Raw genomic sequence first — 12,936 nt, forward strand, 5'->3', positions numbered from 1 at the left:
CCTATTCCCCTGTGGTTGTCATCAAGCCACTGTGGCAGGGCTGCCCCGTGTTGCCAGGTGTGCATACGAGGTGGAGCTGGCCAACAGGATGGGGTGTATGCATGGGATGGAGAAGGTCCTCTGGGCACAGAGCCCATGTGTGCAGGCCTGGACAGCCAAGGTACCAGGTGCATGGGCTGGGCAAGGTCCATGCAAGGTGCAGTGCAAGACTTAGCAAGCGCTAAGGTTGTAGCGGCTCTATAGACCCACAGGGCATGGGACAGAGTGGCCCCCTATGTGGAGCAGGTCAGCAAGTCATAGCTCACAGGTGGGGTGGAGTGGAACCCCTGGACAGACCAGCCGTATGGGGCAGGGCACTTACCAAGGATGGAGCAGGTCTGTAGGGTGCAGCATTCACAGGCACAGCCCAGGGCAGCCATGAGGTGGGGCACACAGGTGGGGCACACAGGTGGGGCACACAGGTGGGGCAGGGCATACCCAGGCTGTGGTACTCAGGGCACCTGTGCAGGGTGGTGCAGGTCCATGGTGTGCAGACTGCCCACATCCAAAGGCCACAGCTGGGCTGGCTTTTGTCCAGTTCAGGGGCTTTCAGGCAGCAGTGGCAGCGATCCAGCTGCCTTGGTAGGGGGCAATGGGTGCCGAGGGCTACAGGCACATGCTCTGCCCAGGTCCTGCGGGAAGTGCTGTTGAGTAGGGTCGCCTAGGCCACAGCAGTGGGTGCCTGGCCCTTGGTCTTCTGCTCTGCCCAGGGCCCCCAGTGGTGGTGGCAGTGGCAGGAGGGGTGCACATCACCTTCCCCCGGGGCACGTGTGAGTGCCAGGATTCCCCACTCCCTCCCTGCCTGGTGGAGGGAAGGGGCAGACTGCAGTCATAGATCTGACCTCTGGGCAAAAGTAGCATTCTGAGGATGGGACGTTACACTGGTGCCATTCGCAGCACCCAGGACTCACAAGCCGACAATCCCTTCTCTCAGGGCAGTGCAGCTGCACAGACTCTAGTCAGGTCTCTGTATCGGTTGGAGGCCTGCTGCAGCAGGGGCCCCTGCCGCTGTGCAGTATCCTCAGGGGAAGTGTGGAGCCTGGGCTCTTCTCTTCTTTCCCTTTCCCACGTGTGGGCGCCTTCCCTAATTACCTGCAGTCCTGCTGAGCAGCTCATCGACTTCTGTCTTCTTTACTTCACTCCCACCTCCTCTCCGTGGATCCCCAGGGCTCTCGCTCAGAAGACTGATGCAAAGGTGAGCATCTCTGCACCACTTTTGATCTTCCCAGTGAGAGTGGTGTTGTGCAGGCTGCTTTTAGTCCGCCATCGTGGCCTTCCTCCTTCAGCTAGTCTTACCTTCCTCTCATCACCAGTTCATCAGGTTTGTCATTAGAGGCAAAGACATTTGCATTAACGTCAGTCTTAGGTCATCAGCTTTTACATATTCAAAAAGCTCAATTGGCGGTAAAGTGGTTTTGATGAAGCATATTCCTTGCCCTCGAGGAGCAGAAAAATAATTCAGTTAACCACTGCTGTAGTGATCCTGTGCAGTGAGGTTTGTGCTGGAAGCAACAGTGATGCAATATCCTTTACAAAGAGTAATTTTCTCTATTTCTCGAAACTCACATACTTTGTAAATCATGTGCCATGGCTTCCCAATGAGGAGTTACAGTTTAAAAAATGTCTAGCTTTCTAGAAATAAATGTCCTGCCATGAAAAATTTCCTCTACCTGTGCTTCTGATGAATAAGTCACAAGGGCCCTCTTGAGACACGCTTTTGTCAGTTTTGAGAAGAGTGTTTACTGTGTAAAAGGAAGATGGGAAATGTCCAATTATTTTACAGCCCTGATCTCTCTTAAGATGTACTTTCTGTCATCTCTCTTTCCTCTCCCTGTATCCTTCTGCTTCCTAAGCCCCTTCCAAATGCCTAAAATCTCACTCCCCAACAGGGTATCAAATCCATTGCATTTTCTGTTACTATTTGGTATAACACCCTTTTTTAGGAATGAGAAGATGGAGCCATTGGCATCACATGCTTTTCCTGTAAAAACTAAATCCTTGCATTATGTTTCTTAGAATCAGGGACATTTCTAGGGAGGGAGGGACCTGGGGCAAGTGGTGGGCACACCCGAGCCATTAACATTTTTTATACGGGTGAAATCTGGCTAAAGTGTCTTGAAGGGGGAAAGAGCAATGTCCCCAATGTGCAACGTGGCTCTGAAGAAGGAGGGAGGGGTTGCATTGAAAGTAGGAGCCAGCCATTACTTAACACATTCTCTGATTACCCCGACATGTGATTCTAACTTATGCATAGGGTCAAAGACCCTTTGAACTTTCAATGAGACTATAACAATGCATTTATTCACCCATCCTTCCATCCATCCACAGTTCATCCAGACATCCATGCACCTTTCTATCCATCCATTCATACAACAAATAATTATTGAGGGACAGCTTTGCATGGCGCCCTGTAGCAGTGTGGAATGGCCTAGCCCAGATTTTCCACTGCTTCAGCCCCAAGCTGGGGTCCCCTTCATCATCCACACTACCCCCATGGCCTCATGTTTAGAAAGATTTTATCTACATAATGATATTCATGAAGCAACAATTAATTTGCTTCCTAATTTTTAATAGTCAAAGACAGCTACAACCACCACTCAGATCCTTTAGTCAAAGACTATCAAGAGGTCACTAGTCAACAGCAAAGAAATTTGACACCCAGTTGCTACACTTGAGGGATCCTTGGAGCCCAAGGCGAGGGTTATAAAATGACAGTCCTTGGTCTACACATTGACCAAGATGTATGTACTTTGGGCCAAATAATTATTTAAAAAATGTAATCAGTTGTCGTGTAGTTCCAGCTTTGCTTGCAACGAGGGGATTTGATCACATTATGCTCTGACTTCCGTGTGGCAATACTCAGCAGCAGTGCCTGTTTAAAAGAGTCACTTGCTTTCTGAATTGCCACCATCCCTGCTCAGCCAATTCACCTTTTGCCTCTATTGGCATTGTGTTTGCAGCCATCGTCTTTTACAGTTGAGGAAACAGAGTTCTGAGAAATTAACTTACCCAAGGCTACACAATTGGGAAGCTATAGAACTTGACCTGAGTTTTCATGCACTGCGGTCTAATATCTGTCTACGTTGCTGCTCTCCTATAAGCCTTGTCTCTGCATGGCCCCAGGGCATCACTACTATCTCCCTTGTGGCATGGCAGTTACCCAAATTTGCAGTGTTTTATCTAATGTTCTGCACAGAGATGGTCCCTAATAATCCCTAAGGGGTTTGAAAGAGATAATGCCCCTTTCTAAGTAAAAGTTGGGAATGACAGACTGGGGACTCTCTCTTCCTTTCTGTTTAGGATGTAGAAAGGCATGAAACATTGATCTCTCCTGACACCAAAATAGTACCAACAAGCTGGAAAAACTATAAAATCATATTTCTTGAGCCCATCTGAGGATACAAAGAAATATAAACATACTAAAATCCAGAATGTCCTCCCCAGAAGAAGAGTTGTTTCCACTTCTGGTGGAATGATGGGAGGAGGACCTGTTCTTAAAATTCTGAATGGGATACAGCTCAATTTGCAGGTGTTTAGGTATAAAGGTCAAAGGGCATTTGACCCCCCAACTGGCAATTGTTGCTGTGGTAGGTAACTTCAATCTGCTAGTTACATCGTTCTATTAGATAAGCTGCCGGAGTTTTCAGCTCTGAATTACCAAGGTAGACTCAAGTGAATCAATAATTTATACAGATATATCTCATTCATTCTGATGGTATAAAGATACGTACTAACAGCCTGCTGCAGCCACAGAACAAAGCCAGAGACATTATCTGAAAAGAAAGAGGGAAAAAGAAATCCATTTATCTTTGTGAACAAAACCATTACGTAATAATGACCTAATGGCTTATTAATTTTATTTTTCAACTGTTTTAACAAACACCGTGATGAGATAGATAATCTCTTTATGAATCTCAATAAGATTTCTCTGGTGAATGTTAAGACAACATTTAAAACTTTCAGACTAATTTTAAAACAGAATGGTATTTCACATAAAAAGCCATAGGTGGGGGTAAGGGCAGCTAGCCAGGCCACTCACCAGCAGGAGGTGCAATCCCTCTGCTGCACTCCAGACCTTCAGCCAGGGCAACCGTGGCCCTTGCCCAGATGGCAGGGGACAGGACAACAGGGAGGAGAAAGATCTTCTGAAGTCCAGAGATGCAGGGATGGGACTGAAGAGCACGGGAGTCTCCCTGCAGCACCCAAAGTCTGCAGCCACGCTGTAAAGCATAAAGCTCTCTGGAGTCTCACAGGTGCTAAGGTCCCAAGTCCTGCTAAAGGGCAAGTCCTGAAAGCATTCCCAAACATTTGAAGCCAGTGGTGAGGAAAATATAAAGTTGCAACAAAGCTAATATAAGTGAAGTTGCAACCAAGTTGCAGCAAAACGTAATCTAACCCAAATTGATAATTTTACTTTTCAGAGTTAGGAGACCATTATGTTGGTCCTAGAGCTTGTAGATCCAAATGGGTGAGAGGGAACCAAACCCACGCCCTTGCCTGCCACCTGTGCTCCGAGCAGTCCAGGTCATTGCTGGCAAGATCCCCACCTCATTCCAAAATGAATGTCCACTAATAATCTGCATTTGTTCTTGTGATGCTGTGTGTCATTGTACTCTATGTAATGATTTGCTAAAGGAAGATCATTAAAAGAGAGATGGTTCCTCTTTGGCTAAATGTACTCAAGACTGGCAGAAGGGAGAAATATAGCTCAATACATAATTGCTTGACCTCACTTAATTTATTAGAAAAGTCTATCTTTGGAGAATTGTTAGCTCTTAAAAAAGAATTCAACTAATCACTGGTCTTTGCCTCTAAATGTCTCATTAGAGACACTGTTAATCTGAGCAGAACATTTCCTGGTGCAAGATTTAGAGGATAGAAAATCATTATTTTCCATTACCAGAGATTTTGCCAGAAACAAATGCCCAGTGGGAGATTCAAGGGGAAAAAACCCACATTTCTATTTAATTGATCTTCATGACTTCCTGAAAGATGGATCATTAAATGGTTTCTTCCTCGGTGAGTTGAGGGCCTCAGGAGTCTCCGGTGCTATCCGGGTCCCTGCCTTTCTCCTTTGGCTCTGATCTTTTTGCTTTCTCGGAGTGTTGTGGTTAGGTTTTCCCTGTGTGTAACTTTTCCCATTAAGCCTTTTAACTGAGTAGCCAGTGGAGGTCTGCAGTCAAACCCAAAGCAAATGATGCCAACTTGAGGATTTTTATTTTAAAGATGGACCTTTGCTTTGTGACGAATATCTTGACATCCTTCCTCCTACTTCCTGTCAGCTAGCATTTCTGACTTCAGTCATGTGCAGAGGTTAGCAAAACAACCAATGCTATTTTGATGGTAAGGACAGAACATGCCATGTGCCAGGCACTGTTCTGATTGCTTTACGTTTGTCACCTGCTTACTCTTTGTACCATATCTTGGAGGTAGGTACTGTTCTTACCTTCGTTTTGCAGAAAGCAACAGACATGGATCCTGTGGTTTCCTATTTCTGTGTTCTGGTCCCAGCTCAAGGTTCAGCAAGCCTTCTCTGTATTAGGCCAGCTATCATAGTAAACATTTTAAGCTTTGCAGAACATGCAGTCTAATTGGGACCACTCGGTTTTGCCATTGTAGCGTGACAGCATCCATAGACAATACGCAGACAAATGGGTGTGACTGTGCTCCATTCAATTTTATTTATGGACACCGAAATTTGAATGTCATATAATTTTCGTGGGTCATGAAATATTATTATTCTTTTGATTGATTTAAACCATGTACAAATGTAAAAACCATTCTTAGCTTGGGGGCTGTACCAAATCAGGCAGCAGTCCAGATTTGACCTGCAGGCTTTAGTTTTAAATTTAAATGGAGACATCTCTGCTCGCTTATCAGATCTAAGTATCAGTCACTCGGAATGAATGGCTTTATCATTGATAAGACAAATTTTAGAATTTGAAAAAGTTTTTTTTTAAATAAGAAAAGGATGGAAACCATGTCATTTTGAAATGGTGTGCCGTGGTATCCAGGAGAGCAGGCAGATGGCTCTTGACCATAAAATGTTGGTAATGATGTTGGTACAAGCCCTGAAAAGCACTTTGGAACCAGGTCAACTTGCATTTGCACTTACTAGCCATGGAACCTTGAGCAAGTTATTTTTGTCTTTGAGTGTCAGAATCCTCATCTATAAAATGAAGATAAGAATTCTTTCTTTATCAATAGTAAGTGAAAAAAATATGTATATTGCTTGGCAGTCTAAAAACTCATCTGCTCCTTGGGACTAGTAAAAGATACCTCTGCATGTGTATCTGTTATATTCCAATACGGTTAGTTCAGGGGTCTTTTTATAGACTGTATAGTATTTCATCCAGTGAAATATTAAAAAGGCAAAAATTGTTTCTTTTTTAATCATTACAAAATATATAATACATGAAAAAGACTATAACAGAGCACATACAATATATATATGATTTAAAGATTAATTGAAAAAAAAGACCCGTGACCTTCTACCTCTGCTTAGGAATGAGAACATCCCCAGCTGCTCTGAAGTCTCCTATGTCCCCCTCCCAGACCACTCTCCTTCCTCCCCCCATAGGTACACTCTTCAGAATTTTGAGTTAGTTATTCTCTTGTTTTGCTTTTATAAATGTCCTTCATATATATCAGTAAACAATGTATTGCTTTACTTTTGTCTATTTTTACTTTCATATAATTGGACTCATACTCTATTCTTGCATTTCATTTTTTCCATATCAACATTATATTTCTGAGGTTCTTCCACGTTGCTGCGTACAGCCACAGGTCTTCATTTTCACTTCTCTATAATTAAATTTCTATCATATGAACATACCATATTTTATGTATCCAGCGTCCTATTGATGGACATTTCCAGGTTTTTGCTATTACAAAGTTACTGTGGCTTCTTGAATAATTCTCTCTAGTTTAGTTACAAACCTACGCGTGGAATTTGCTGGGCCATAGAGTTTGCACAACTCTTAATTTTTCTTGGAAATGTCAGTGTGTTTGCTAAAAGGGTTGCTCTAGATTACTTTCATACCGACAGTAGATGAGGGTTCCCAGTGCTTCATATTCTTTTTTTCATTCTTTTCCTTTTTTCTTAAACTCTTCAAAGTTGAAGTATAACACAGAGTCAGAAAAGTGTACAAAGCATAAGTGTAAAGCTCAATGAATTATCACAAGGCTAGCACATATGTCACCACCACCCAGGTCCAATAGACAATCGGCAATGCCTCTGAAGCCCTCGTCATACCCTTCCCTCTTCCCCAAAGGTGATCACATCTCTGACCTTTAACACTTTAGTTTTGTTTTGCTCATTTTGGAAAGCCATAGAAATGGAATATACAGTGTTGTATTCATTTATGTCTGGGGTCTCGGTCCATTTGTATTTCTATAACTGAATATCAGAGGCTGGGGAATTTATAAAGAAAAGAAATTTATTTCTTACAGTTCTGGAGGCTGGGAAGTTCAAGGTCAAGGAGCTGCATCTGGTGAGGGCCTTCTTGCTGATGGGGACTCTCTGCAGAGCCCAGAGGGCTCAGGGCAGCACATGGTGGGAAGGCCTGCACATGCCAGACTGAATCTATTCATGAAGGCAGAGCCCGTATGACTCAGTGACCTCTTAATACTGTTACATTGGGGGTTAGGTTTCAACGTGAGTGCAGGAGGGGACAAACACTTAAATTATAGCATCTGGATTATTTTGTTCAATTTTATTTTTTGTGATATTCATACATCTTGTTGTATATAGCTTTAATTTATTTATTTTCGTGGCTGAGATGTCACTGGAAGACAGGAAACAGAGGGGATCCAGGCCAAACGCACACACAGGGTAGGAGTGGTTCTGGGTGCTTCGGGCAATGGATAAAATTGGGCAACTGCATTTGGAGCATTTGGGCAACTGTGACCCCTTCCTCTGGTTTGCTTGTCCTGAGTCGTGGGCAGCAGCAGGCTTAAGCTGGAGGTACCCTGCGTGTGGGCAACACCCAGAAGGAGTTAGAACTGCAGCCCAAAATCAAGTTACTGATACACGCTCTTTCCGTGTGTACATCCCACCCTTCCCTACAACCTCTGGGGGCTGCTGTGTTAAACAGATACCTCAAACATAAAGATGAGCGTCCAACCAAGAAGCACCAAACACTTAAGGAAGGAACAACTCCATGAATGAGAGACTCTTAGCGCGCTCAAAGACCTTCACCAAGGAGCAGCATGGTTGGAGCCGGCAGGATTGGACCTTAACAGAAAGGATGTGGTCGTCCTCAGAGGGAAAAGAGGAATTTATGTCCATGAAATAAGAACAGGCTGCTATTTCAAGATCCACATAGATATTACATTGGAAATTAAATATTTGATATTTTTAAAAACTTAGAAATGAGATGAAAAGCAGAATGCACACAGCTGATGAAGAAATCAGCAAGCTGCACGTTTGAAGTAAGAAATAATTCAGAATGTGGTACCAAAAAAGATACAAAGAATGAAATAAAGGTTAAAAGACATGGAGAACAGACCTAGAAGTTTCAAAATCTATCTACTAAGGCCTCTCAGAGGAGGGAAGAGAGTGGTTGGGAGTGAGGGAGGCGGGGAAGGGAGAGAAAGAATTATGAAACGATGAAAGAAAGACATGAGCAGTTGGGTTAAAATGGTCCACACTGTGCTGATCATGGTGACTAAAGATGCTCCGTAGACGTATCTGGGGAAAATTTCAGTGCACTAAGGGTAAAGAGAATATTTTGCAAGGCTTTAGGGAGAAGGTAGAGGGGGTGCTGCTTTGATTTAGAGGTGGGAGGACTCTTCCCTGTCTTGAGGGGTGGGGGGGCCATCCGTCTCTGGGGAGAAGCTTGGGTGGAGGTAGATTTAATACTGTGATATAATTTTACATTTTGAAAATAAAAATGTATTTCTGTTGTTTCCCATAGCAAACTCTTCTTGCTTGTTAAAGTTATATAATTATCCTTGGTGAATGATTCAGATTCTCTAAAATACATGCAGGATATCAATGTTAGTCAAAGTGGGGTCTTTGAAAGGTTGCACAATCCTGGTTTAGAAGTTAGCCCTGAAAGGGCTTCCCAGTCATCTATATTTGTAAGCTTTTTCCCCTCGAGGCCAAGACCTTGTTTACCACCCTGGAGGACAGTGCTAGGACGAGTGGTTGAGATTTCCTTTAGAAATCCAGGGCTTTCCACAGAAGGGTTGACAATTCTTTTTGCGCAGATGGCTCGTTGACGGGGTAACAGGATCACACATTTTCTACCCTGAGCGAGATGGCATGCCACTTACCCTGGGTGATCTTTTTAAATGAGTAGGAAAGAACAGATGCTGAGTTTTATTTCATATTAAGATTGAATTTGCAAGGGCCTACTTATTGGTTACTTGATAACCTTGATTAACTGTACGGGTCACCAGCGTGCGTGTGGGTTTATTGTGGGACTCAGATTCCTAAGTAAAGGACTCCTCCTGGTGAGAAATAAGGCTTAGTCTTACTGATTACTGTTTATGTAAGGGTTTTTCCTCTTTATTTAATTTAGAATGTTGTGTTTTATTGAAGGAAAGGACTCCATGTTTCCATTATTTTCCATTTTAACTTCAATTTTTCTTGTGTGATTTTAGAGGTCAGAGCCCACCGGTTGCTGAATTTAACTTACTCCTGAAAGCTCACACTCTGGAAACCTACGGGGTGGATCCTCACCCATGCAAGGTAACCGTCCTTCACTGCGGGTCATTGTGTAATGGTTGTTTTGCCCGAAAGAGAATTAATTGGTGTGCAGGCCTGGCAGAACCCTTTTAGGGTTTTTCCACAACCTGACCCCCAGCCCCTACTTGGGAGGGACAACAGTGGGTTTGAGTCACATGTTTTGGCAGCTGCTTTTCTCCACTGCAGTCTTCCAATTGCTCACTAATTGCTATGTGGCAGCGACATTTTCCTAAATTAACATACATGAATTCACTCTCCAAAGTTACAGGATCCTGACAGATTTGCTTTCAAGCCCATTGCCAGCGAGAATGCAGTCTTTAAAAACGGGAAAGTGGAAGAAAAAAAAGAAAGATTTCAAATTACATTTTGGCCTGAGGAGTACTCGTTTTTATGTTTTCCTTGATTCATATTATTTGACAGTATTTGTCTCCAAGGTGAAATGCAGACCCCCTATACCAGCATCACCAGGGTCTCACCCAGAGCCACTGCATCAGATTTCTGGTGGTGCCGCTGGGGAAGCTGCCTTTTTGTCAAGCTCCCAAGTGATGCTCATGTGCACATTTTCCAGAAATGCTTAATGGAAGCAATGCCTCCTTTCCACTTATTAAAACTAACCAGACAGCAGCCCTCATCCTAAGCTAAGCATTTGTATCAACCAGGCTCTTAAAAGTAAGATTTTGAGTTTTCCTGGAACATTTCTTTACTCAGATTGGACCAGCTAATAGTATTTGGCAAAGCACGAGGCCTGGAGCTCTCGGCACAGGATGCTCATTGGAAGCACCTCGGGACCTTCATAAGCACTTGCTGCCCAGAACACACCCCACCAATTATATCAGGATCTGTGGGGGTTGGAGAGCAGGCTCCCCAGATGATTCCAACCTGCAGCCAAGGTGGAGAGCTGGTGGTGCCTGTTCATATTGGCATTTGCATCCTCTTGTTCTGCCTACGCAATTGATTTTGGAATATTTTCCAGCTGCCCCTTCCTAGTAATGGCTTGTCTATTCCATTTAGTGAATTAGCTTTTACGCAGAAGTTTGAGCTTCTCTATTTATTTTATTTATTATTTGGAGACTGACTTGCTCTTTTTGTTGTTGTTATTCCTTTGTCTTCACTTATCTATGAGATGCTTAGTTTTCCTGATCTAGGCTGGAACCATAGTAGGCTTTTCTGGAGATGTTTTTATCCTGAAATTGCTAGAACTCCTGTGTGGGGTGGCATCAAGTTAGATGAGATGCTCAGGGCTTTGGTTTCATGACATTAGAGTGCTGTTGGCAACCAAGGACAGCTTGTTCACGTTGCAAAGCAGATCTGGGACACAGGCAGCACCACATGACACTTGGCAGTAGACAGCGTGATTGGGGACTAATCTATATTTTTCCAGGAGGTCCCTCAAGGGGCAGAAGGTCCCTTCCTAAAAGGGAAAAGCTACATAATCTTGGACCCCACCACGATTTTGGAAGGCCTACTCTTAGAAATTCCATCTCAGAAACTTACGTTTATTGCTATAATCATTGGAATTAATCTGAAATTAACCTGAGTGAGGATCAATAAGCATATACCATTTATCATTTATTTTATTTTCCTTAATCCAAACAGGTGTTTCCTTCCATTTTTTTTTTTTTTTTCCAGGATTCAACAGGCACAACAACGTTTTTAGGATTCACTGCTGCAGGCTTTGTGGTGTTCCAGGGAAATAAGAGAATCCATTTGATAAAATGGTGAGTACCTCTCTGGAGAACTAGCTTATCATTTTTCCTGATCTTGTTTCCCCTCCTCTCCTGTTTGGCTTTTTTTGGGAATTGTCAGGTAGAATGCCTAGCCCTGGAGCTTCATTGTGAAGGGATTTATCACATATAAATGAAACTCAGTCTAGGTAGCCTTTAGTGGGGAATTGGATTTGTTAAGCTGAGGGGTCAACTTAGGAGACCTGGGCTCAGGCCTGTGCCTTCACCAAGAGAAGGTGTCAGTGTCACCAATAGCTTCTACTGCTCTGGCCAAAGAGGGGACTCAGGGTGGGTCAGGGCGGGGTACAGGTGAGTTCTCAGGACCCACTCTCCCCTACTTCTTCTCTCTACCCTCCGCTTCTGTTGAACTCTTGCTGCAAACTCACCCTTTGTTATCCAGTGCATCAGTGGAGACGCTTTGGGCAAAAAGTAACAGGAATGGCTACTCACAATGGTTTGCACATAGAGGAGTGATCAGCTCACAAAGCAAAAGCAAGCAGTTCCGTGGTCTGTTAACTTAATTGCCCAACAACACCTCGAAGGGTTTAGATTCTGTTTTCTTCTCCGCCAACCCAGGGTGGTGGCTTTTGTCCCCAGGCTTGTGTGCTCCCCACAGCAATGCCCAGAGCCTGGAGGAGAACAGCCCCTTCCATATGTCTCCTTTTAAAATAAGGATAACTTTTTCAGAAGCCTGGTAGGAGACTGCCTATATCTAATTGGACAGAATTGGGTCACATGTGCCTACTTAAACCAGCCCTTGCGGAGAAGAATGGGAAGGGCATACCTGGGCTGATTGGATCAAGATCCATACCCTGGGGCTGAGAAGAGCACAATCTGCATGAACTCCTGACCTTGAGGAAGAATAAGGTTTAGGTTGTGTCATTAAGAAGGTGGGAGGCTGGAGCCGGGTAGGTGACCAGCAGTGCTCGCTGTGTCTAATCAAGGGACAAAATGGCCTTGATAAAGAGTGAGGAAGGCTGAACATTGTGAGTGCAGAGGAATATTGTAAAGGCTTAGTCTTGTTCATACCTCAGCTTGACTCAGTTCCCTCTCTGGTGGCCCCTGACAGGCTTGTCACTCCTGTGGCTTACTGGCCAGTGGGCTCACTCCGAAGACCCCATGGGTCTGAGGTTTGTCTTGACAGGCCAGTGGGCATCCTTGATCCTGGAGGGGAAATGCCCTCTTGCACTTACCTGAACTGCAGCTTCATGGTTCTGACAGCCTCCGGATATCTCCCAGCACCTGTTCATCAAATCCCTTCCCTTTCTCTGCACCTGGCTTCCTTTCAAACCTTCTCTACTACGTTAGCATCAGCTGGCTAATATATACTCACCGCCTACACCGCCTACATCTTCTGCTCTCCTTTAGGATCAGCCCTCCCTCTCTAAGACCCCAATTTTTCTAAATAGCTTCCTTTCCCCTCTATCACTGCCTTTCACTCAATTCATACTTACTTTTTTTTTTTATTTTTTGAGAGAG

At 44.1% G+C, this 12,936-nt stretch overlaps 1 protein-coding gene across 2 annotated transcripts in view; it reads left to right on the forward strand.

The window, feature by feature from the left end:
- The window catches only part of FRMD3 (FERM domain containing 3), a 254,155-nt gene that overhangs the window by 183,582 nt on the left and 57,637 nt on the right, over positions 1–12,936 (forward strand). For both annotated transcript variants that reach the window (XM_069474091.1, XM_069474090.1), the window contains exons 7-8: positions 9,649–9,736; positions 11,363–11,451. In XM_069474091.1, coding sequence (XP_069330192.1) covers positions 9,649–9,736; positions 11,363–11,451 — 177 coding nt within the window. The remainder of the gene's footprint in view (positions 1–9,648; positions 9,737–11,362; positions 11,452–12,936) is intronic.

Source organism: Eulemur rufifrons, chromosome 7, assembly GCF_041146395.1.
Source record: "Eulemur rufifrons isolate Redbay chromosome 7, OSU_ERuf_1, whole genome shotgun sequence".
In the NCBI taxonomy this organism is placed as follows: domain Eukaryota; kingdom Metazoa; phylum Chordata; class Mammalia; order Primates; family Lemuridae; genus Eulemur; species Eulemur rufifrons.